General features: G+C 38.8%; 1 protein-coding gene and 1 pseudogene across 1 annotated transcript in view; one reads left to right on the top strand and one right to left on the bottom strand.

Annotated features, from left to right (window-relative positions):
- Positions 1-17467, top strand: part of Lonrf3 (LON peptidase N-terminal domain and ring finger 3) — a 38610-nt gene extending 21143 nt beyond the window's left edge. Inside the window, exons 6-11 of the mRNA XM_026409074.2 lie at positions 2630-2744; positions 5018-5139; positions 6715-6873; positions 8110-8272; positions 9412-9561; positions 12447-17467. Coding sequence (XP_026264859.1) covers positions 2630-2744; positions 5018-5139; positions 6715-6873; positions 8110-8272; positions 9412-9561; positions 12447-12602 — 865 coding nt within the window. The 3' untranslated portion in view covers positions 12603-17467. The remainder of the gene's footprint in view (positions 1-2629; positions 2745-5017; positions 5140-6714; positions 6874-8109; positions 8273-9411; positions 9562-12446) is intronic.
- Positions 17468-23414: 5947 nt separating this feature from the next.
- LOC113196969 (ras-related protein Rab-5A pseudogene) lies at positions 23415-24059 on the bottom strand (annotated as a pseudogene).
- Between the last annotated feature and the right edge of the window lie 1876 nt (positions 24060-25935).

Here is a 25935-nt window from a genome sequence, read left to right as displayed (position 1 = left end):
TCTATTTGCCCTTGTGCTAGTCATACACTGTTTTAATCACCACAGATTTATAACAAGTTCTGATGTCTGGTAGAGCAAGTCTTCCCACATTGTTGCTCTTCAGATGCATCTTGGCTCTTGGCCCTTTGCATATCCTCATTAAGTTTAGAAATTGACTTGTCAAGTTCCACAAAACAAATGAAATCACCCATTGGGATTTTTAAAAAAATATTTTTGAAGTTGTCGATGAGCATTTATTTATTTATTTATTTATGGTGCTGAGGATCGAGCCCAGTGCTCACACATTCCAGGCAAGTGAGCTACCGCTGAGCCACAGCCTCAGCCCACCCATTGGAATTTTTATTGGAACTTGTTAGGTCTTCTATACTTTCATTCAATGAGGTATTTATAGCTTTTTCCAAAAGAGGACTCAGAACTTTTGTTAGATTTATTCCTGGGTACTTGTTATTTTTCTTAAGCAGTTGTAAATGTTATCTTTTAAGAAATTATTTTCTAATGTTTATTGTGAGTATATAGAAATACAATTGGGTGTAACTATATTTACCTAGCAACCTCACTAATTCTATTAATTCCAACAATCATTCTGTACATGATTTTATGTGTTCTAAATTTGTTATTCATCATACCATTGGTGAGTAATGACAGATTAATTTTCTTCCTTCCTAATTTGCGTACTTTTTCTTCTTACTTTAGTGCATCAGTTAGAAACTCTTATCATAAACAGTCTTTTTATATTTAATGATACTTTTTGGGCAAATTTAATAAAACATTAATTCTGTTGGAAAAATCAATTACTTTTGAAGCAGAATGATAAAATTCAAATGTACAAAAAGTAAATACATGAAGTCTCTCCTCTACTTCAGACCTTCATGGGCTTGTTAAAAATATCAAATCACTCCCTCTCCCTGACCTGCTGAATCTGGAACTTTAACCAGGAGAGCTTTGCCACATGTATGTTTTTAAATCTCTATCAGTGACTCTGATAATTATGTTCAAAAACCAATACAGAAGGTTCACCTATATAGAGCTTAGTAGGATTGTGTAACACAGTGATTCTCAACCTCTGTTGCACATTAAAACCACTTAGGGGGGCTGTAAAAGAGTCCTGGTATCTGGCCTGAACTTTGGCCTACCGATCCGGATTTCTTAGATGTAGTACTGGGTTTCTGGACTTTTTGAAAGCTCCAAGATGATGAAGGTGTTGGTTTGGGAAGGGCCAGGAGGAAACATATGAAAGTAATGAGTATATTCACTATCTGGATTGTGGTGTTTTCATAAATGTGTGCATACGTCAAAACTTACCAGATCATATGCTTTAAGTATGTTCAGTTTATTGTATGTATGTCAATTATGCATCAATAAGGGTGTTTAAAGAAAAAGTTCCCCCAAGTGATTCCGATGCACATTAGTGGTTGAGAATCATTGTCTAATAGAAAAGGCACATGACAGGAAATGAAAGTTGGAGAGACTTTTCATCTGTCAGCAGTTGACTGTGTATACTTAGACAAGTGACTCTATCCCCAATGGACCTGAGTTTTTATTCTAGTTGGTGGGTTCCATTTCTTCTCAAGTACATTTAGCTCTTATATTTTGATTCTTGGGCTCAGCCTGGCAGTGCAGGCCAGGCTACTGGTGCACCTCCTGGCCACACGAGGGAGCTGTGCAGCCGTCAGTGTCTCCTCTCTATTGAACACTCTTGAGAGGTCAAAATAAGCTATAATCCTCTCTATCCTTTTCTGTGCTCATCCTCTTGATGAGTGTGAGCCCCACTTCTTAGTTGTCATCATCAGCTGCTCCTGCTTCCTGGTCCTGCTGCAGGTGAGCCTCTCTTTATATGAAGTAAATCCATGAACCTCTGAAGGTACAGGATAGCTTTAATGAAGGATCCCCAGATTGCTTCGAAAATATCTTGCCCTCCCAAAGCAATTGAAATAGAATCTAATTGAAGTATAATTCATATATCTATACATATGCATATATGTGGGTATATGTCAATGTATATCCATGTTTATTATATCAGCGTGCACTTAATAATATTAAATATTACTGTATTAACTCTAGTAAAATTATTCATCCATATAAAAGACTTATGTTTGTTAGATGCAATTTCAAGATCCTTAAGGCAATAAGATTGCTTGGGTGAAAAAAAAGGAATCAGTATGAGCAAACAATCAAGTTTTCTCATGGTAACATGGTGTAAAGTGTTAAGTGTGTGTGTGTGTGTGTGTGCATCTATATGTATGTCTATGTATACTCAGATGAATAAGTTGGCTAACATCTTTTTTTTTTTGGGCTAACATCTTTAGAATGTAATCTATTCAGACATTCTAGGCACTAATCTCTATTTTTCTTGGACCAGACAAGGGTAAAAAAATCTTTCTATTTTGAAGAGATAGACTAGAATCAATGTTTCAAAAACAACCTAGCTATATTCTAAACTTTAACAAATGCATTATTTTAAATATGTCCCAGAAATCAGAAGCAAATTCTTTCTTGGAGTGCAACAATAGCAGTGATTAAAAGTAAAAGGTATCCTCCCCACATAGGCTTTCCCAATTAAACCTGAACCATGAGTACCCTGTCTTCTATCACATTTTGATTTTCTTACATTTTGATTCTTAAATTTCAGATTATTCTATGAGCCAGTCACAACACCTTGTGGGCACACCTTCTGTTTAAAATGCCTTGAAAGATGCCTAGATCACAATGCTAAGTGTCCATTATGCAAAGATGGCCTTGCTCAGGTAAACCAATATTTCTTTCTTGGATGGATTGGCTTGCTTGTAATTAGGTATACTTGGTGTTTAGTTGGGTCCCAAGCTACTACTCTATGCTAGAGCCCAATACCCTTTCAAACCATCTGTTTCTGCTGTCTTCTAGACACCACTTTCCTCTTCACAAAGTCCTTCAGGAAATTAAATCAAGTAATTTGTGCTGGAAACTAAAGTATTAAATAGATGATGAACATGAATCCTGGTTGTAATCCCATCATGGTACCTGATACACTTTGATCTTTGGTGAATCTTTTGTTCTCTCTGGGCTTGTACCAGATAGCTCTGATGTCCTCTTATCATCAATGTTTATTCTGTGCTTTGAAGAGATCATCTCCCAGGTTCCTGGAAAAACCTCTAGACTATCATTGTGGCCCTTGTCTAACCTCTTAGAGTCATTGTACTTATTAGCAGATGTTTGGCTACTTGAAAAGACCTGGGCCTTCCAAGTTCTCTAAAATTAACCACACAAACTCCTACCTTCATTTTTCAAATGGACCTGATGGAATTTTCCTTTATCAAAAGAAGACCCAGGAATCTGTTTTGGTTTACCTCCATCAGGGATTATGAATAACATTTTATAATCAGTATTGATGTTCCTTGACCCCTGTCATTCCTGAGTTGAAACTGGACATGCAAGATTATCTCTAGGTTAATGTAGGCCCATGTTGTGCTTGTTCCAAACTCTAACATTTACACTAAAGGAACAGAGTGAAATAATCATCAAGTATAGCTTTGAGGGTGTGTATCAGGATCAGGGGAGGGTCAAGGTCATGCTGTTCCCTAGGTAATGGGGTGGGATTTGCTGGCCTGATTGTAGGTGATAAAACCATGGTCCTTATGCTTAAACAATACATGTATGTTGTGATAACACTACAAAGTTCAGATAAGCAGAAAGAAGAAAATCTACCCATAATGCTCAACACCTAAAGAAAACCACTGTTAACATTTTAGCCCTTTCTGGGTTTTTGTTTTAGCAGCAGCAGAGAGGTCTTCTCTCTGGATTGGCTACCTCCTGAGTCTCTGCTTTCCCCCCCACACTGGCACTGAGCAACACAGTTGGTTCTCCTGTAGTCATGCAATGTTGGTGACTGAAAAGGCACCCAGGAGGCAGTTGCTGTGTAGTCCCAGACTCAAGGGCTATGAGATATTTTCATCTTTCTCTGTGTAGTCATACAGAATTACACTTATACAATTTTACACAGGGATAAGTATTCCAATCATGTTCAATGCAGAAAAGAGACTGCCCATACAGGGAGAGAAACAAATTGTCTACTCAGGAGCTCCCCCTGCTGGGTTGGTAGGGGTAGTTTCCACAGCAAGCAATTTAGATGTTTTAACATCTATTGTTTGGGTCACAGCATTACATACCCACTGCTTTCAGATCCCTAGATATGTATGTGGTAAGGGTATTTGGAAGGAAAGTGATAGTTCCAATTGAGCCCGAGTTTGGTTCTGAAATTATGGCTTATAATTTCAGTGATACCCAGATGTCATACTAAAAAGGCAAATAGATGAACAAAATCACCAGTATTTAGCTGCTTGTGTGTGTTTGTTTCTTAACTAAAGTTAGAACAAAATGTACAGAATTGTCAATATCCAGAAGCCAAGCACTGGATTGGAATGGGGGCAGGTCAGGAAAGGGAAGGAAAGGTTCAGTGAACATTGCTTTTGACTATTGACTTTCAGCACATCCCAGAGAGAGTTTATTTCTGTGAGCTTATAAACACAATAATCAGAAAAAGGAAAGAGGAAGAGTTTTCCTTGTTTGGGGACAAGAGCATAATTCTAATGTTCCTGTTTGGGGAAAGCAATGAGATTTTTAAAAATTTAACGCAGGCTTATTCCTGTTAATTTTTTCCTAATTATAAAGGTAATCACTGGGGCTGAGGTTGTGGCTCAGTGGTAGAGTGCTCGCCTAGTACGTGTGAGGCACTGGGTTTGATCCTCAGCACCACATGAAAATAAATAAATAAAATGAAAGTATTGTGTCCATCTATAATATATATATATATATATATATATATATATATATATATATATATATGATGAAGGTAATCATTTACATGTTTAAAAAAAACTAAATTCTGATATCTGGAGAATACATATATTAGAGTGTTAGCTGCTAAATTTTGGGTCCAAATTACTCCAATATATGAGTCACTTGGCTGTTCTGCTGATTGTGTCAGAAGTCCTTGTTTTTTTTGATGACTGAATAATATCAAATTGCTTTGTTCCCCATATAGTGCTTGGTATCAAGAAAATACAGCAAAAATGTAATAATGGAAGAGCTAATAGCTAAGTTCCTTCCAGAGGAACTAAAGGAACGAAGAAGGCTTCATGAAGAAGAAATGGAAGAACTGTCTAAGTATGTATATGCATGTTTCTGTTTTCAGTTTTCATTCATACCAGCTCATGAGAGTTGAATGTGCAGAATTTTTTTCCCCAGCTCCTTATTCAGATATATCTTGGTGGCAACTTTAAACTGGCCATGGTGAAAACATTCATACCACGGAAATCAGCAAATGGTATAAAGTAGGATTCCCTCTACCCCAAAGCCAGTTGTTAAGCATTTACCAACACACCACTAAAGATGCATAAGCCAAACACACAAACTAATACGCATCTTGGCACTTGTAACGGGTCTTGCTGGGAGGAGTAAACTGGAATAGCATAATCAGGAGAACTTCTGCTAATTGAGGCTCCAAGCTCTGTCTGCTTAGTTAGTGGAAGAAGTAAGGGGCCACCACTAATTTCTGCCCATTTTATTACTGCCCCCCACCCTCACATCCATAGTGCAGTTCTCACAGTATTTTGTGAGTATTCTGTGAGGCATGGTTTCCTGTTAGCAAAAAACAAAAACCAACTAAACAAGAAAAAAACTGTTCTGGTTTTATGTCCATCCTGTAGAGAATATTTCTAAACTCTGCCATCAGTTTGTTTGAATGTTTCTCTCACTTTAAATAATGTTTTCCTCTGAAACTAGAAATGTTTTTATATTGACTTATACTGAAGCTACTCAGAACATCATTTTCTTTTTCCCTTCATTCTAAAGTTAACCTTGAGTCTCTGTGAGCCATATTCTCAAATATCACGTAAGGTGTTATTAGTAAATATGGGAACATACTTTGGGGCTTTTGAAGGAATTCTAAACCTAACCCTTTTGGAATTTGTGCAGATAGTCTTATATCTCTGTAGGTTTAGGTTCAATGTTCCTGCAGTGGATTGTTTATCAAATAAGAGGATAAGGAGGAGCTGGCCCAGTTGGGGATTCTGCAGTGGGTCATGTGTCTGAATCTTTGGGGGGTGGGTAACTGTTGAAACACAAATCCCTGGATCCTAGTTCCATAGCTAATCCCATCAGCATCCTTGGGAGTACAGTGGCCTAGTCATCTGGATTTAAGGGTCCCTGGTATCTCTGAAGCACAAGAGTATTTGAGCATCAGTGGGTTAAATTACTCTTCTCTGTCTCTTGCTTGCTCCTCTTCCTAGTTGGTCTTTCCATGCACATTTCTGGCGGGGAAGGTGTTACAAATTTGAGATGTCACGAGGACCTTGCAAAGAATTTCCCATCACCTCTTGATGCACTTATACCTTCAGTATTTGTCAGCAAAACACCAAAAGAGGGACAATTTTGAGTGAAGAGATGAATCATAGAAAGAAAAAAATACACAACATAGCCATAACTCACAATCTTAAGGTACTAGAGAACTTCTGAAGCCACATTAGAACATGTGCAATCCAATTTTAATCTCTTAGACCTTAGGTTAACCTTTGCACCACATTGTGGGACTCAGATCACAACGTTAGTATTTTTTTATCAGTCATCAAAATTTGATGGCTCCTTGCCTTCTCTCTGGGGAATTACATGGTGATATTTGACCATCCTTTTTGTGTTCTACTCCATTGCTTTGAGATCCATCTAATTTGCTCTTCCTGACAGCTTAAATAAGAACGTGCCTATTTTCGTGTGCACCATGGCCTATCCCACTGTTCCTTGTCCCCTACACATCTTTGAGCCTTGTTACCGCCTGATGATTCGCAGATGTATCGAAACAGGTACAAGACAGTTTGGCATGTGCCTTGGAGATCCTGTCAAAGGGTAAGTGAGAAGCCCTGGGAGTAAAGGGAGGTTGGTAGAGAGGGATGTTTTTGTTTTACTCTGGAGTGTTCCCAGAGGTAGGGAGACCTATCTCATGAGGTATAGCCAGCTTAAGAACAGGAGCATTTATAAGGATGATGGTCTCTTTGGTGCCCCATTTACTAAGTGAGAGGCTGTCTGTTTAAAAGAATCCTAGAGTCAGTCTTTTGTAAAGCAGGTAGATGATATTGTAAAACTTGTTTTATAAGAGTGTAGGCTGGGGCTGGGCATTTGGCTCAGTGGTAGAGCACTTGCCTGGCATGCATGACCACTGTGAAGAAAAAATGATGTGGTCTCTGAAGTCAAACTCCCTAGATTTATATTCTAATTTCATCCTTGGAGCAATTTTGATTTTGGGCAAATTATTCAAACCTCTCTATATCCAGTTTCCTTGTCTGTTAAGTGGGTAAGATGATAGTGCTTACCTCATTGGGTTTATTTGTTGGGAGGATTGATGAGTTAATAATACACATAAAGCACTAAGTGCAGTTCCCAGCTGTCTGAGTCCATTTTGGGATGCTATGACAGAATACCATATACTGAGTCATTTATAAACAATAGAAATTTATTTCTCATGGTTCTGGAGGCTGGGATCCAAAATTAAGGTGCCAGTGTCTGGCAAGGGCCTTCTTGCTACACCATAACATGGCAGAAGGGCAAAGAGAGGCTGGGGGGTGGGGAGAAAGGGGGTTATACCAAGCTGTTCTTAACTCTATCAATCCATTCATGAGGACAGAACCCCTTTGGCCTAATCACCTTAAAGTTTCCACATCTTAATTAATTTCAGCATGAGTTTTGTAGGGAGCAGACATTCAAACCATAGCACTAGTACACAGTATGTGCTCAATAAATGGTAGTAGTTATACTGCTATGTTAAGGGTTTTTTTTCATATAAACACTGCCTGTTACTGTGTGAGAGGCTGCTTATTTTAAAAAAAAAAACAGAATTGGTCTTTGTTAAGCAGGTGGTATTTATTATAAAACTTGTTTTATAAGAACATGGGCCCTGGACTTAAACTGTCCAGGTTCATATTTTAGCTCCATCCAACTATTGTACAGTTGCAGTTGAAACCCAGGGGCAGGTAAATAGGCAGATGTTCCTTAAGGCACAGCACAGGGTTATAGAAATGATTGGGGTCAAGGCCAGTGAAATAAAACTCAAGGATCTACCTTCTTGACTTCATTCTTAATAAACAGGTTTGCAGAATATGGCTGTATCCTAGAGATCAGAAATGTTCAATTTTTTGCCGATGGTCGCTCTGTGGTTGACAGCATAGGCAAGAGGCGCTTCAAGGTGCTCCATCAGGGTCAACGAGATGGCTACAACACAGCTGACATTGAATACATTGAAGATCAAAAGGTGAGGGTGGCTAGTGCCAAGAATCCCTGTAACTTGGCATACAAAGATGATTGCAAAAGGATTTCTCAGAACTGTCTTGGGGTCGTGTGATTTCTCACCAGATTGCTACAGCAATGCTAAATGCTGCTGGATTGCTGTCCAATTGCAGATTTGTAGTGACAGCACTCATTGTCCTGGCTCTCCCTGTTTAGCTGCTGAGTTGCAGCTATGCATAAGAAATACTACCTCAGCGGGCTGGGGTTGTGGCTCAGTGGCAGAGCACTTGCCTAACGTGTGAGGCACTGGGTTCGAGTTTCAGCACCACATAAAATAAATAATAAGATAAAGGTGCATCAACAACAATATGTGTATATATATATATATATATATATATATATATATATATATATATATATAAATATGCTACCTCAGACCAACCCTGGGGCCCTTTCAGCCTACCAGTTAGGTCTCTACCAGGGAAAGCAGGGAATAGATCTGGAGTGGGGCCTATACATAAGTATTTATTGATCAATTTATTTTTTCTTTTGTGATCACTATAAATTCACATATGCATTTGGATTTTAAAATGTACAACATGGCTAAGAGCCCTTCCCTGAAAGCAGAATCATTAATAATCCCCTAAAGCAGAAAGGTGACCTGTCCAGTTAATCCTCAGTTTTTTTAGCAAATGGGTGGAAGAAGTCAGTTATCCCATGTTAATTTATATTTACATTCACTATGTAGTAGATTGATGAATATTTGATCAGCAAATAAATATATTTGACTTTGGAGATAGTTACACATTGAGACACATTTATATCTCTGTTCCCAGAGAGCAGTGGGAAAATAAGTGTAAAAACAAAAAGGACAGAGGCCTACACCAGCATAATCTGTGTCCGCTCAGGCCTGTTCCACCGTTTGGCTTTCTGAGCGTCTTGCTCTTTTGGCTACTCTCCAAAGCTGAACTTTCCTGCTTCCCATCCCCAACCATATATGCACCTGACTATGGAGTGTGTCATACCACATACAGGAGAAAGATGTGTGGGTGAGCCTTGCCACAGGAAGGCAGAAGGGATGCTTAAAGAGGGTCAACATCAAAAGCAACTCTGGGAGGAATGGAGAGGGTACAGAATGTCTCACTTCCACCTTGATACTTTCAGGTTCAGGGAGAGGATTGTGCTGAACTTATGGGATTGCATAACTGTGTCTATGAGCAAGCGGCATCATGGTTTCACTCACTCAAATCATCTCTGAAGAATCGGATACTCAGTCACTTTGGTCCAATGCCAGAAAAAGATGCTGATCCCCAGGTATATAAAAAATGTCTTCATATAATGGGTTGCCCCATCAGATGGGAGTGCTTGAGGCTTGTGATTAGATAGGTGTGTGGTGGTCATCCAGCAAATCCTAAGTGTAAAGGGGAAAATGGATACAATTTGGTATTATTTGGCTAGACAGTGAGCATCAAAAGGATTTTAAATCAGAATTGGGGTAACTGAAGTAAAATATTGGAACTTGAATCTAAGATAGACATTGAGAGAGAAGTGAGGTGAGTGAATGGTAATATACCATCAACAAAAGAATGTTCAATGGAGTTCAGACTTATAACTTGGTAAGTTTAGAGTAACAAGAGATATGCAAAGGCCAGGATTTAAGAGAAAAGTATTGTGGGAGCTAAAATCAAAGGCTGCCACTTCCAGAGAGCTCTAGAACTTCTCTATTAATACAGGAGCTTGGAGATAGGGCCAGTTACCCTACAAGATTCTAATTGCAAGGCCACAAGAACTTTTCATGCCCTTGCTGATCCATACTTAATCCTGCAAATCTAGACATTCACTGTTGTCCTCATCAGAGCAAACAGCCCCTAAGAAAACTGACCCCATCGTTAAAGTTACCCTCATTTGAGTCATACCAGAAAATAGTTGATTAGGTCCTATTGTATCAGTCTTCTACCTTGAGGGACAGGTCCATTTACAAGATCAAGCTGAAGATCTAAAGCCCACTAGGAAAGAGGAGAAAGTAGTTTCTTTGTTTGCCTGGTATAAATCAAGGAGTACTTTCAGAGAACTCCAGTTCTAGGAATGCTTCCTTCCTAGGACAAGGCTGGAGATATCCTAACCAAATATTTCCTTACCACCATCTTTTCACTCCTATAACTTATTTGATTCATTACTTAGGTTCATTCTTGACACAGCAGAAAAATATGAATATTTTGAATATCTATATTCTGGTTTCTCTGCCAAATGACTGATCCTGTTTACCTTTCTGGCAGTGTGACCTTGGTTAAATCCCTTCCCCTTTCTCAGCTTTTCTCTGAAGTGAGAGAGTTATATGAGGAGGTCTCTAAAGTCTCCTCTTCCTTTTGCATTATGAGGCTCTAAGACATCTGTCTTGTTTCCTTATGGGCTGATATATTTTGCTTTCCTCAGACCACAAAGATGGCTCCTTTCCTTCATACGAAGGCATTGTGAGTTTGAAGGGAGAAAGGCCAGAAAGTGCTTCCCAGGGACCCAGCTCCTGGCTCTGGGCCATGGTGACTCAGGATTACAGCAGAGCTCTGAGTAAACTCCATGATCAATCTTGACGCTCCCCTTCATCTTCTGGGACACATTCTCCCAGAGTCAGGCAGAAGATAGAGATCAGCAGTGCTTACTGCATCTTCCACAGGAAAAAATACAGATGCTACAGTAATTATTTATAAGAACTTAATGACACAGAAAGCTGAAATTTTGGTTTTTTTTTTCTTTTCTTTTTAGTTTTGTTATCATGTTGCTTTGTCAATGGCAGCACCAGCAAAAACCAAAAGGCCATCCAGTTTGCTAGCCAGTGCTGTAGCCCAGCAGTCCTATGAATGATTGTTCTTAGCTCCGGGAGGAGGTTTCCTAGAAACTGCCACAAAGATTAACATCAGCCTCAATATCTTTGTTGATGATCCTGGGAAAGAATTCAGAATGTCAATCTAATATGCAAAATGATTATAGGAGGGAGATCATGTTGCAGAGTGCAGTGAGGGACAAAAAAGAATCCAGGTGAAGCTAGAGACAGAGAAGTAAAGAGGGCAGTGAGATTTGGGGAGAATCAGTTGATCCAATTTGGAGCTAAATAATTCCAGGTGTAAGGAGTTTGGCTAGAATGTGGTTCTCCATAGTTAGTTACTAAAACCAATTTTCTGAAAGTTCTGGAAAGAAAACTCATTTTGAGGTTCATAAGAAATAAGTTGCCAATGTTTAAAATGTACTGGGGAAACTGATTACAGACAGAATTTTGGTGAAGAATATAGATAGGACAAGGAAAGCTCTTTATTTAAGAGAAACATGGAGACATATGAAGGTTAATATGAATGTGTTTTTAATTGGAATTTTTGCAAAATAGGATTGCTGTTCTTTGAAACTGTAAATCATGCCCTTGGTTTTAGGGGAGAAGATAGCTGTGGCCCTGTATAGTGACTTGGCATAGCTAGACTATTGCCTTCAGCCAGAATAAGAAAATGGAAGGAGTTAGGACACCTATAAAGCCTGTGGAGTCATGGGAATTAAAGACCTACAAAGTCCAATGACCTAAACATGATCTTAAAAGTAGAAGGGCCTAAATAGGAATATTCCAGCTCATGACATCACACTGGCTAGAAGGCATGGGGTGTTGGCTTGTCTGCTTTAACAAGTATTCAAAATAAATCTAGCTCCAATGGAATAGAGGGTCTGAGTCTTGGAGGGCTAGGGTAGCTCTATTCCATGAGACAATTCAGGGTCCAGACTCCATCACAAAGGCCTACCATCCTTAGAATGTGTCTTTGTCTTTTTGATTGAGAAAATTTAAAAAATCATCATCATGTTCATTGTGTATCTAGAGGAAAGCCAGGAGAAAGAGGGAAGCAGAGGGCACATGCTTCTTTCCTTAGAGTATGACCCAAACACCATGCATAACACTTCCCTTTATACCCCATTAGCCAGAACTTTGTCTTATGGCCTCACCTAGCTACAAGGGAGGCTGAGAAATGCAGTGCCTCTCCACTACCGCCTAGGCAGCTATATATTCAGCTAAAATAAAGAGGAAATAAATATGGAGGCAGTTACCAGTCTCTACCACACACACAGAAGCAGTTCTACCTGGATTGTTTATTTTGAGCATTTGAAAATCTGTAGACCCATATGGATTGCAGGGAATAAGATGATCCCATTGTGTTTCTCTGTTGCAGATCAACCCAAATGGTCCTGCCTGGTGTTGGTGGACATTAGCTGTTCTTCCCTTGGAAAGCCGTGCTCAGCTCCCATTCCTAGCAATGAGGTCTTTAAAGGATAGATTGAACGGTATTCGGCGAGTCCTGGCCTTTATATCCCGAAACCAAAACTAGCAAGATTGGATCGTTGAAGAGGAGCTCCCACCCTCCCCATTGCCTTGGGGAAGTCTTCTTGTAAATATTTCTAATTGCAATAACATCTTAACAGAAGGGGGGTATCAAGCAAACAGAGGCATTACTCTGCTTTTGATCACACAGACAATTAAATCAAGTAGAAAGACCAAAAGAATGTGACCTGTTTGGAACTTTCTGTCTTAAGATGCTTCTTGACATGCTGCATAACTACATAAATAGCAGAGGTGTTTAAGAACCCAGGAAAAATTGATTTTAACAAAATTTTTTTCCTGAAAGTTTAAGACAATTTTGCTTTAATTTGTCTTTCATAGATAAATAACTGTGGTTGAAATGTGAAGCAAAGATACTAATAATGAATCACGTTGCTGCATTATCTCACTGACTTGAGGTCTCATTCCAAATGGTTCAGGTTTTATAGAGCATTGTGTAAAATAATGTTCATACTTCTATCTGTTTTAATAATTTATTTTTTGCACTACTGTATCCTTTTTTCTACATGTGTGTTTGTAACTATTTAAGTGTACATTACTGAAAAGTCCATTGCTTTATTTATTGATGTGGTTTACCATGTACCTTGGGGGAATAACAATACTAGAAATGCATTTTTTTCCCTTCAATCAGTTTTTACTACATTGATCCCAATTTGGGGACTTTCTATCTATCCTGGTGGATGTTTAAAAGAATTTCCAAATGATGCTAAGGTCATCTATTTTCATAGAATCCATTTTTCCAGTTTGAAATAAACAACATAAAATAGCTAAGTGATTTAGCAAAGATTATGGTAGATGCCAGGGTATAGTTAAAAATCCAATTTCTATGTGTCATACAGAACAGGGCTGAAAGAATTATTGTTCCAGAATGAAGACATGAATCACAGGAATGTCTTTTATGATAATCTATTATGGGCATTTTTTTCAGCAATCTGATTAGAAGTATATTTTTCCCCAGTGCAGTCAGGAATAGGATTTTAGGCAAGATAATATTTAACCCTTTAGAGGAAATGACATTCAGTTTGGCATATTAAAGCCATCCCCCACTATCCTACATACCCCACCCCTTTTCAAGGTTCTGAGGATCAAGACAATGGGCTAGAATGTGCTGAAATACTTGATGAAGGACTATTCAATACTAAAAATGTAAAGAAACCAGGTAGGGTAGAATCCTTAAGAAATCTTTTTAAAGAGCCAGACAATCCATGACATCATTGTCTAAACCCTGTCATTTTTCCTAGTTACAGTGGGGGGGTAACTGGGGGAAGAAGGGTTGAGGAGGTAGGAGTAAGCATTGTTCAGCTTCTTTTACACTAGTTTGATTTCTTGGTGTCAGAAGAACCTAAAGTAATATCATGAGTATGGGACTATCATGACAGAGTGAAAAGATTAGGGCTGGGAGGAAGGGAGTTGTTGCATTCATACCTTCAGGCAAGTTGTCTCATCTATGTGATTTTGGATAGCTGTGGTGCATTATTCACAGTTGTGAAAAGCAGCCACCTGCATTAGCTTCACTTTGTGCCTCTTCCTGGTGTAGAGAGAGGGAAGGAAAAGGAGCCATGTCCTGCCTACTCTGTTAAGGTGAGAAGGTCATGCTCAAGACACTAGGACTTTTATCACCACCATGGTCATAAATAGGAAAGGGAGAATGAAATGATCCAGAGACTTGTGTAAGCAGAGACCAAATGTTTTTCTGCACTTGATTAATGGAGTTGTCAGAGCATTATGTTACCAGATTTGAAGTTTGGAGTAGACTGGGCTGGTGAAGAATGTATAGATAGAATGGAATAAAGGCATAGTTAATTACTCAAATCAGATTCTTTAAGTCTCAGGCAGCGAAATTAGAGGCCCTTCCCTCCCATCTGATGCCCAACCAAGTGGTCATAACATGGTCCTAGTACTGTAGTTTCCTATTATCTAGTGTAAACACAATAAAGAAAAAGGTCATATGGTTCCCCACATACTAGATATGTTACTTTGGCAAGTGATTTAACTTTGACTGAGCCCCAGTTTCCTCATCTATGAAATGGTGATGATAAATACTGTTATGAACAGTTGTTATAAACATTAAATGTGACATTTCAAAAGTCACACAGCACAGTGCCTTCACAAGGGGGACATTCAACAAGTCATAGCTTTATTAGATAAGTTATAGTTACAAAATGTCATCAAAGGCCTACAATTGCATAGAACACTGCCTTTACATGCACTACCCACTTGCAATACCTATAAACTTGGTGGAATTTGCACTACTGGATTTTTGCACCATAACTTGATGGTTTGCAGCTAATTTCTTTCAGTGTTAAGTCTGTTTTGGAAAGAGAAAAGACTGGAGAACAAATGAGGGTCAGAGATAGGGACTAACATAGACCAGCAAACATTTTCTCATTTCCATAAGAGCTAAAAATTAATGTTGCTTGAAGGTCTAGAATTTTGGATAGGATGGAAGCCTTAAGTTGTAGCTCCATTATAATAACCAAGTCATCACTCCTGTTCTCCAGAATGTGTTTAGAAACTCACCCATTATAGGTGATTGGATTTTACAATCTATGACTTGTGTGCTTAGTTCATGGTATTTTTTATGCCGTCCAAAATAACAGATTCAACAAAAATTCATTGAAAGCCTATGATGTACTGGGTACTACCCAGGTAATTTCACTTATATTAGCTCATTATATCATTTTTTTCTCAGAGAGCAGTTATTATCTCCATATTTTGGATGAGAAAACTGACGCTCAGCAATATTAAATACTTTGCCCAGATAATATGGTCATCCAGCAAGTAACCATTCTTGATTTTGAACTTTGCAGACAAACATACACATAATATTATTTAACAGGCATGGTAGGCACATCACAAAAGCAACCAAAAGCTCACAGTGGGAGGTTGCCAGTAAAATGAAGTTACCCAAAACATCTCTGATTAATCTAAGTCAAGAAGGAAGTAGATTTCTTATGATTCCATATCATAGAACATGAAATTCCATACCTTAGAATGCCTCTTGATAAGGGAGTACCCAACTCCAGCACATGAAGATCTTGGCTAGGTAGAATTGCACTTTACTTTCAGTAGTTGTAGATTCACAGTTAGGTTATTCCACAGTAAGCTTATGTTTCATAAGGCTAGTGAAACATAGTCCTTGGCTTTATTTGAGACATACTTGAACAGGGTAATCAGTTAGACTTGACCATTTTTACTCTTTGTAAATTGGTTTTGCTGCCAAGCCAGAGAATGAGGAGTATAAGAAAAGACATAAGGCTAAATCTAGGCCAGAAGGATAAAGAGTTCCCCCTTGGTAGATAGTGCCACTTGTTGGGTTAGTTTTTCTGTCTGTCTTGACTGACCCAGTCTTTTCCTAGTAGGTTATTTTATGTCTATCTGTCTGTCTCTGTGTGTACCTATACACACATACATATATGTATACTAGGTAGCAAGCAGACACCATGCCTTTCTGCTTTGTACCATAATACTGCTGCTAGCTAATAACCAGCAAAATGTAGAAAATGAAAAAGGAAGAAACTAATTTTTTGTAGACAACTAGAGAAGAGTGCTTGCCCCTGACTTAGGGGAGCGGAGAATTGACTATTTCAACAGCTTGCCTTTTCTGACAGCTGACTGCTCTAGGCCAATGCTGCTTTAGCAGCAGGGTCAAGTCACGTCACTGCGCATGTGGCGATTCCAGCTCTAACTATGAAGCTGGCCTAGGCTCAGATAATCCCCTGTGACTGGCCATTGGAGTGGTAAAACTCCTGAGGCTGGTTCACAGTACCCAGAGGTCTCTTGCCATCAACAGATTGCATACTGTTGATGGACTATAATCCACCAGGGACTGTGTTCCTCATGCCACTTCCATTTCCAAGGTGAGAGTTTTATTCAGGGACTCCTTGCTTGAGTCCCCAATTGTTGACCCTGACTTCACATCCATTTCCACTCACCAAGGCAGAGTCATAGCAGAGGTGTGTGACAAAGATGTGAATGAAAGGCAGCCCGAGTACTGGAAAAGGGCAGGTTTTCAGCCCGCCTTTGGGCCTGAGGAATGAAGTTTTGATTCATGATTGAAGACAGTTGTGAAAAGCAGCCAGCTGCATGAACTTCACTTTGTGCCCCTTTCTGAGTGCAGAGAGAGGGAAGGAAAAGGAGCCATGTAAAATGCACACATTCAGTTCATTTCAGAATGATAGCTCATCTTGTTCCATGTTTAACTGGTTAATAATCTGGATTATGCACATCCAAAGGTAAAATGAAGAAATTTTCACTTACAAGTGGGCATTTCCGAACATGCTAAATTAACCTCCAGAGAGAAGTGCCTGTGATCTCTGTTCCTGGTATCACTTTAAAGCTTTTGCTTTATGACTCTGTAGTCCTTTAAAAACTTATTGCAGCAAATGTGATGAACAGAAGTTTACAAAGCAACACTGTAGCGTATGCATTGTTTTAAAAGTCAATTAACATTCATTTATTGTTGCAATGACAATAAACCACAACAAAATAAAAGGAGAGCAAAAAGTTCAGTGTGGCACGTTGGCTTATCTTAGATTAAGTAGTTCCATTGTTGTGTACAGTTCTCAGTAATGCCAGGATTAAAATAGTGGCAAACGTGTATGTGTGTTTGATTTCCATTTGTTTGTTAAACAGCCGTTTTACTCTTGCACTGTAATAAATTGAAGGGAAATTAAGACAATGCTCCCCCCCTCATTGCTACTCAACTACCTCTATATGCTTGATTTCTTTTTAGGGGTTCCCTTCTTCCAAATCTGTACAAAAAAGTTTCAGCTCATTTGTGTTGTAATAGCAATGTGACATAGATAGTCTCTGTGAAAGTTGTTTATTCATTAAAAAAGGTTTCCTATTGTCTCACTTTGTATCTAACAAAATTGTGCTCACACCTTAGAAAAAGAATTACCCAATTAGCTTCACTGTCATTTTCTTGGAAGCTGAATAGAGAAGAAAGCTATGGGAATGTCCATTTTGTTCTTGTTCCTATTGGGTGTAATACATTTCACTGGAAGATCCTTTAAGGAGCTATGGGTACAGCTTGGTGGTACAGTACTTGGCCTGCGTGAGCCCTAGATTCTAGTCCCAGCACTTCAATAAAAAAGAGCCTTTAAGAAAACAGACCTGCATTCAGACAAGCTCTTCTGTATGTGGCAGTGAAGTAGATATTAACAGATTAATGTGACATGTATTATGAAACATTGGCCATAAATTGTTTTTTTAAAAAAGCTTGTCATATGAAGAAATATGTTGAAGTATTTTTAATATTTTATTTTTAATTGTACACAATACCTTTATTTTGTTTAAGGATTGAATCCAGGGTCTCACACATGCTAGGTGAGTGCTCTACCACTGAGCCACAACCCCAGCTCCAGAAGTATTTTTTTTCAATAATTTTTCAAAATTTTTTTTCAATAATTTGCCCTTAGTTTATTTGTGAACCCAAACATATATTGCGTTTGTTTAAAGCAGAGCACACTACCTACTGTTTTCTTTAGTGTTATAAAATGTTTATGAGTGCAAGCTACGTGTTTTTATTTTAATTATTTAAAGTCAAGGGTCCGCCCCCCCCCCACACACAACATACTGGGGATGAATCCAGGGCCTCACGTGCTAGGCAAGCACTCTACCACTGAGCTGCATCCCAGCCCAACATGAACCTCTTGACAGGAAAAGTGGTAAAATTGATCAGAATGATGAGCAATATTGACACAGATGACCCCTATAAGAGAGATTTAGGAACATCCAATCAGTGCTGATTTTTGTCTCATGTCTTTGTTGGCTTATACAAGTTCCCTTTTACGACTAAAGGAAAAAGGACATAGAAATGAGACAAAAATGAAGCAATAAACCCAGGTGCAGTGGTGCATACCTGTAATCCCAGCTACTCGGGAGGCCAAGGCAGGAGGATTGTAAGTAGGAGGCCAACCTGGTCAACATGCAAAATATAATCTCAAAAAAATGATACAGAATTTCACTTTGAGTTGAGCTTGTTCTGTATAGCAGAATCTTTGGGGTTATCAATAAAAAAATCAGAATTCCTGCCCAACTAGGCCCCAGAGGAAATGCCTGGCTGTTGAACTGTACCCTTCTGTGCCAGGGCTGCCACTTCCTGGTTCTCATGAGATAAAACCCACTCAAACCAAATCAGAAGTTTCCATACAGGAGAGATCTTCCTTCTAGAATGCCTGCATAACTTTCTCTCCAGATTGAGCCATCTAAGAAGATCCTATTTGTAGTTGTTCCTTAGGCGTTGAATAGAACTAAACCTAGTGTTTTCTGCTTCCTGTCCTCTGGGATTCACTCTGGCACCTTTGAGTTTTCCAGAATCAAATATGCGTCTCTAGGATGTACTCTCAGTCACAGTATGATATTTGAACAACAGAAGGAGAGTAAAAATGCCCTAAGCCTATAGGCTTCCCCAAGTTGAAACTTCCCCTTCATAACTAATGATTTTTTTCACTCCTGAGAAGGGCTGGTGTCAATACTGCTCATATTGACTTCTTCCAAGTAATGCAGAAACTTCCTAGCCAGAATTGTCTGTGGTCAGCTCAACATAGAGCTATGGCCTAGTCAAGCAACTCTGCCTCCATAGAGCTTAGCCCCCTGCTCTCATCCTTTCCAATTTTTTGTTTGGTTGTTAATGTAACTAGCCATTCTTGTTTCCTGTCTACTCGTACACATGTGTTGCCAAATGTCATTGGTGCATTAGAAAATCCTGAAAAAAAACATTTTCCTCCATTTATTCAAGTAGAGCTCCCCAAATTATACCTCTTTCCATAATACTATTTGCCTTCCATGAAGTCAACATCAACAACTTATGGATTCTGTAAGTGCAGCATAATTAAGTCTTGAAATAGCCCACTTTCCCTAAATCCAGTTTTACTATAAATATCTTTGTTATCTTGAACTTTAGAAGAACATTATGGGGATATTTAACACAGTCATGGGAATAGAGGAGACTGCAGTCCTTTTGTCCCATCAGGATATCTACTGCCATTCTTAGAATAGTTGTCTTCTATCTATGAGCCCAAATGAGAAATTTCACAAAAGGACCAGTATTTAGGGTTGAAGGAGCATTGTGTCCACAAGTGGAGTTAACACACTTCCTCTTAAATGGTCTACCACAATGAACACCCATTGGAGAGGGAGATGGATGGATGGAGAGAAGGAGGAAGGAAGGGAAGAAGAGGAGGAAGAATAAATAGTTATGGAAATGGCCAATTGTGATAACTGAAGTGACTATCTCTTCATCTCCTGGGCAGAACTTCGTACATCTTCCCATATTGACTGTGGACTTCCATCTTCCATGCCCATTGTGGATGTCACTTATTCCCAAACCAAGACTGCAGTCATGTATGCAGGACATATAATTCATGTTCTCACACCCTTAGGCTGATCTCATAAAGGACAAATAGTCTGCCAAGTGTCCTTTATTAAGCTGGTCACCCAGCCAAAGGCTGGTGCCCATTGAGTGTTTACTACATGCAAGGTTGTTTTTTCTAGATTTTTTAGCATTTATCTTCTCATTAGAACCTCACCATAATCTATGAAGTAGGACTCTATTCCCACATCATAAGTGAGTGAACTCTAGCTCAGGGTGGTTATGTTACTTGCCTACAGTTTACTGATTAAAACCTGGGCCAGATCCTGCATGGATTCCAGAGCCCACATGTTCGTTCTTTCTTTTCCAGAGCCCACATGTTCATTCTTTCTTTTCCTTCCTTCCTTCCTTCCTTCCTTCCTTCCTTCCTTCCTTCTGGTGCTGGGGATTGAACCCAGGGCTTTGCACATGCTTGGAAAATGCTCTACCACTTAGTCATAGTCACAGTCCAGAAATGAAGATATTTTAATTTCAAAAGAAGAGCTACACATCCCAGTGCCACAGACCCAGGAGAACAAATCAGCTCATGGATACCTGTGGAGAACTTCAAGTCTTGATGACAGCAAAATGGTAGCAACGATGTACTGAATGCGAAGTACGTGTTGGCCATTGTGCTACACATTATTTTATTTAGTCCTGAGGAAGGTGCTAGTATTACCCGTGGTTGACAAAGAAGGACATTGTGGCTCAGAAAAATAAAGTAACCTTTTCAAGGTTGTAGCTAGGAAGCAGGGAGGTTGGCTTAGAATTCAGATTGTCTGACCTCACAGCCATTGTTTTGACTACAAGTAAGGTTTCCTCCCATGAAGGCTATTCTCACTTCTCAGACTGACTCCTACCATATTATTTCTAATTCTCGTTCTCCAAATACTTGTCCCCTCTTGTGTCTTTAGGGCCTTTCTTTATGAGGGCCTCTCTCCCTAATGACTACAAATTCAGGGCCCCATGATAGTCAATAGAGTTTTCCCAGCTTATTCTTCACCCTATACACCTCTGTGGCTGCTTTGATTCTTTTGTTACAGAAAAAAAAATGTACATGTAGTTTTAGACATTTTTTGTTTTAAAAATTTTATTAGTTATTGATGGACTTTTATTAATTTATTTGTTTATATGTGGTGCTGAGAATCGAACCCAGTGCCCCACACATGCTAGGCAAGCACTCTCCACTGAACCACAACCCCAGCCCTAGTTTTGGACATTTGAAAGAAATGTTTGAGGTGATAGATGTGCTAGTTACCCTGATTTAAATTATACAATATATACATGTATTGAAACATCATGCTGTACCCTGTAAATATATACAACTATTATGTGTCAATTAAAAGTAAAGTGAAACTTTAAAAAGGCAAAAATAAAGGACAAAAGTCAAATACTACAACTTCATTTTTTCCAGAGTCATACATCCCAGAGCTGGAAGGGGTCATAAGAAGTCATTTAGCCTAGCTTCCTGCTTACAACCACTAGTTTTGACCATTCTGCATATAAGAGAACTATGATTACACAACACAGTGTTCATGGTCATTTCATGAGTTAGTAGCTAAAATGAGACAAGAGCTTCAAATCTGATGTGTGCTCAACACACTAGAGGAAGATCTCAGATGCCTCTCTTCACTCCATCAGAGGTCTCATGGGCCTTCTTGGAGATGGAAATTTCATTGATGTTTTAGTCAGCTTTTTTTCTGCTCTGACCACAAGACCTGACAAGAACAATTTTTAGAGGAGGAAAAGTTTATTTGGGGCTCACAGTTTCAGAGGTCTCAGTTTATAGATGGCTGACTCCACTCCTCTGGCCCGGAAGTAAGGCAGGACATGATAGCAAAGGTGTGTGTGTGGTGGAGGAAAACCACCAGGAAACAGATTTTCTTTGTTTTCTTTTCTTTTTTTTTTTCCTTTTTATATCTCTCTATTCCAATCTGAGCACTTCAATATAAAACTAAACACTGGAGAACTGTTTTCCTTACTAATTCTGAATTTCTATAAAATGTACAAGTTCTGCTAGCAGGTCAACACTTAAATAGATTAAATCATCTCTGACACATGGTAGATTTTATATAATGAAAAGATCTAAAATAATTAGTGCAATATACTGAACTGATCAAAATAAAATGGACGTTGAAAAACAAGGTTGCAAGATTGTTACTAACATTGCAATATTTATGTTACAATTTGCAAGTACATTGTTTATTATGGATCTAGCTCTGAGGAACAACTGAAGCACCTTCCTTTAGAAGGAGGAAGAAATAATTATCTGTTTTAGCAACTGTACGTTTTGGATACTTTTAAGAAACTCTTAAATATTACAGAAAAATAATAAACTTATGGACAATGAAAGACCCTATTTACAGTATAACTGGAAAGCAAATTTAAAGTAATCAAGTTTAAATGTACAGAATTGTTAGTGCACTGAATATATTTATGTCCAAAGAGAACAAAAGCCCCCTTGCTACCCCCAAACAAGACCTATATACCGATCAGCAGTAACTAAATAGAAGTCACAGACACCTGATTTGTTTTATTTTTGTTGAAGAGCTCACATGAAGGGAACACTATTAAATTTCGTTTATTATTATTATTATTTTTTTGGTGCTGGGGATTGAACCCAGGGCCTTGTGCATGCAGAGGCAAGCACTGTACCAACTGAGCTATATCCCCAGCTCCCCCTGCATTTATCAGTTTTTATACTCTTAAAACAAGATGGAATTTCATTTGCTTTTTTACTCTATTTAAAAAAAATAATGGGGTGGGATTGTAGAGTGCTCCTCTTGCACTGGCAAGGCCCTGGGTTCCATTCCCAGCACCACATAAAAATAAATAAATAAAGATATTGTGTTCAACTACAGGTAAAAACAATAAAATATGAACAAAATTGGGACTGGCTATAATTTTTATGCCACTAATTTCTTTTTTCTTCCTGGAGACATGGGATAGTTTTCCTATGTTTAATTTATTATCAAAATATGGAATATAGACTTTTTATAAAAGAAATTCTTATTTGCCTGAATATTTCAGCTAAGCATAAACATCTGAAGAATCCTAAAAATGTTTTTCAAAAGCCCACATTAACCATGTCTAAATCTTTTCCATAGATGACTACTGTTCCAGTTTGGAGAAACTGGATGACTAGTTATGGATCCAGTCATTTGTCTTTAATCCCTAATGATGAGAGATGACTCCCTCATAACTTTCCAATGAAACAAGTATACACATAGTTCTCATCTTCCCTTTCTATTGCTGTAACATTAGTTGGCGGGATACATGCATGTTATTAAAAATTAAGTTCAAAACATATAATTCTGTATTAGAAACTTGCCTCTATAATAAATCTCTTCTTTTTGGAAGTTATACTGAGCTGGTTAAATGCTCCAATTCTGATGTTAACAACATTTAGGAAGCAGAATATTCCAGCTAGTTCAAACTGGAGGTTTAGTTAGTACAACACTGACTCCTTGTTGGTTGTGTAGGTTCAGTAAGGTCTACTCCTCTTCCTCTAGCAGAATTTGCTCGCTCTGGTATTCTGTGGTTCATTTTTTTTTTGGCAACTTTTTAGCTATTGCCATGAATATTTCATTTACATTCATTGACATTTTAATTGATGTCTCCATGAATAATAAACTGTTGTCATTTGCATAGGACTGTGCTTCCTGGAAATCTACAGTTCTTTTATTTGCTAGATCAGCCTTGTTTCCTGATAAAATTATTAGTGTTAGGACTTGCTTGCCTCTGAAGTTCTTTAACCCAGTTTTTGGCTCTTGCAAAGGATTCCTCTTCAGTGATATCTTATACAACTATGGCTGCTTGTGTTCCTCTGTAGTACACTGGTGCTAGGTTGTGGTATCATTCTTCATCAGCTGTATCCCATATTACTGTTGTGTCATCAAGATACACAGTTTGGATCAGAAAAGCAACCCAAACAGTACTCTCTTGAAATTCATGAAATTGGCCTTTCACGAAATGAAGCACTAGGCTTGATTTGCCAACCACATATTCTCCCAGAAGTACTAGTTTGAACTGGCATATTTTATTTCTAGTGTTTGGCCCATTCGGGCTTGTTACTCCTCGATTAGCCATGTCCAAATTTGGAAAAAAAAAAAAAGTTTCTAATTTCAGATTTCTAAATGTACTTCCAGGATGCAAATTTTTTTCTTCCGGGAGGTAAAGAAATCTGAGATTGTGCTATGCAGAGTCTCGGGGCCACAGCTCCCTGGTGATAAGGCCCAGGTGAGGCCTAAAGGACAAATGCAGTTGTGGCTGCAGTGGCATCTCCTCCTCATGCTGCTTCCCTCACACTACAAGAGATTTCCTTTGACCCAGACAAAGTATAAAACCCAAAAGCACACTGCCAGCCACTCACCTTCTCCATCCACACCCTAGCCTACCTGTCTACAGCTACCACCCAGTTAATCCCTATAAGAGGATTAATGCACTGATAAGGTTAAGATTCTCATAACCCAATCATTCCACCTCGAAACTTTCTTGCATCATTTCACATATGCTTTAGGGAGACACCTAATATCTAAACCATAGCAATTGGGAAGAACAAGGGATTTGTAGTTCTGGTGGCCCCCTTCTCCCACATAATTGTTTTAAAGCAGCTATAGCTTATCTGGAAAGGCTGTATCAGGGAGTGTTCCTTCTGACATCTCCCCACCCACTTTTCTTTACATCACTTTTCTACTCTGGGAGTTTTCTTCCTCAAAACCTGCTGCTTGGGGAAAATCTCTACCACTATGCATGGAAATCCAGGTTGACAGATCTGAGGCAGGCTGTTTTAGCTGGGAAAGAGAAGCCCTTAATCACCATCTCTGTCAATTGACACACACCTCCACTCCCAGTCCTTCTTGTAATCATGGAAGGAATTGGGATCATCGTCCCAGCTAGGAATAAAATTAGATTTGGGGGCCCTGATCCAAAACAGATGGTCCTGTGAACCACAATGCTTTTCTACTATATGAATTCATTCATAAATACATCTAATATCAATAAGTAAAGTGTAGCAGCATAGAAAACAGACTCTAGAATTAGATTGTATAGGATAGAATCTTGCCTCCATTGCTTGCTACCCATGTGATCTTAAGTCACTTAACATCTCTGTTTCAGTTTTCACATCTATAAAATGATGGTAGTAATAGCATCTATCTCATAAGGTTGTTGTGAGGATGAAATGCAGTGGTGCCTAGCGAATTCCAGCTCACAGAACTCAACAAGCACTAGCCTACATATAGTCATTAACTACCCAGTATATCCCAATTTTGCTCTCATCATTTTGATTTGAGCAAACATGACTCTTGGCAGTTTAACAAAAATATATTGGGATTTGGTTTTCAAATGTGAGATTATACAGATATTAACTATAATCCTCTCCCCCAAATAGACATGCATGATTTTTTAAATAGAAGCCAAGAAGCAAGAAATATCAAGGCTTGTCCATAAACCCTTCAAGGGGCTGGTCTGTTTCTATCTTTCCTGAATGTGTTTAAAGTCCCATAAGGAAATAGCATCATGAAGAAAAGGCTGGTAACCCAGTCTTCTCTTCAGGATGCCAGATGTCTGAAAGGAAGAAGTTTTGTGGGTCACCAGATCTACAGGGCTATGAATCCGCAGATGAAGGCATCTTGTGGGGAGGGGAAGTTACCAGGAATTGAACTCAGGGGTGCTTAACCACTGACCCATATCCCAAACTTTTTTTTTTTTTTTTTTAGAAACAAAGTCTCACTGAGTTGCTTAGGACATTGCTAAGTGCTGAGGCTGGCTTTGAACTCATGATACTTCTGCTCAGCCTCCTGAGCTGCTAGGATTACAGGCATGCACCACCACACCTGGCTAGATGAAAGCATTTTTAAGGTGAGAAAGAGGAATTCTAGTGTTCATGTCTACCTCAAGGTATAAATGTGAAGATGCTCACCAGAGGTATTTCCACCTATAGGAACTTCCAGGAAAATACAGG

This window comes from Urocitellus parryii, chromosome X, assembly GCF_045843805.1.
Source record: "Urocitellus parryii isolate mUroPar1 chromosome X, mUroPar1.hap1, whole genome shotgun sequence".
Classification (NCBI taxonomy): domain Eukaryota; kingdom Metazoa; phylum Chordata; class Mammalia; order Rodentia; family Sciuridae; genus Urocitellus; species Urocitellus parryii.
Note: the sequence above shows the minus strand (reverse complement) of the source record. Positions and strands in the feature narration are given on the sequence as shown.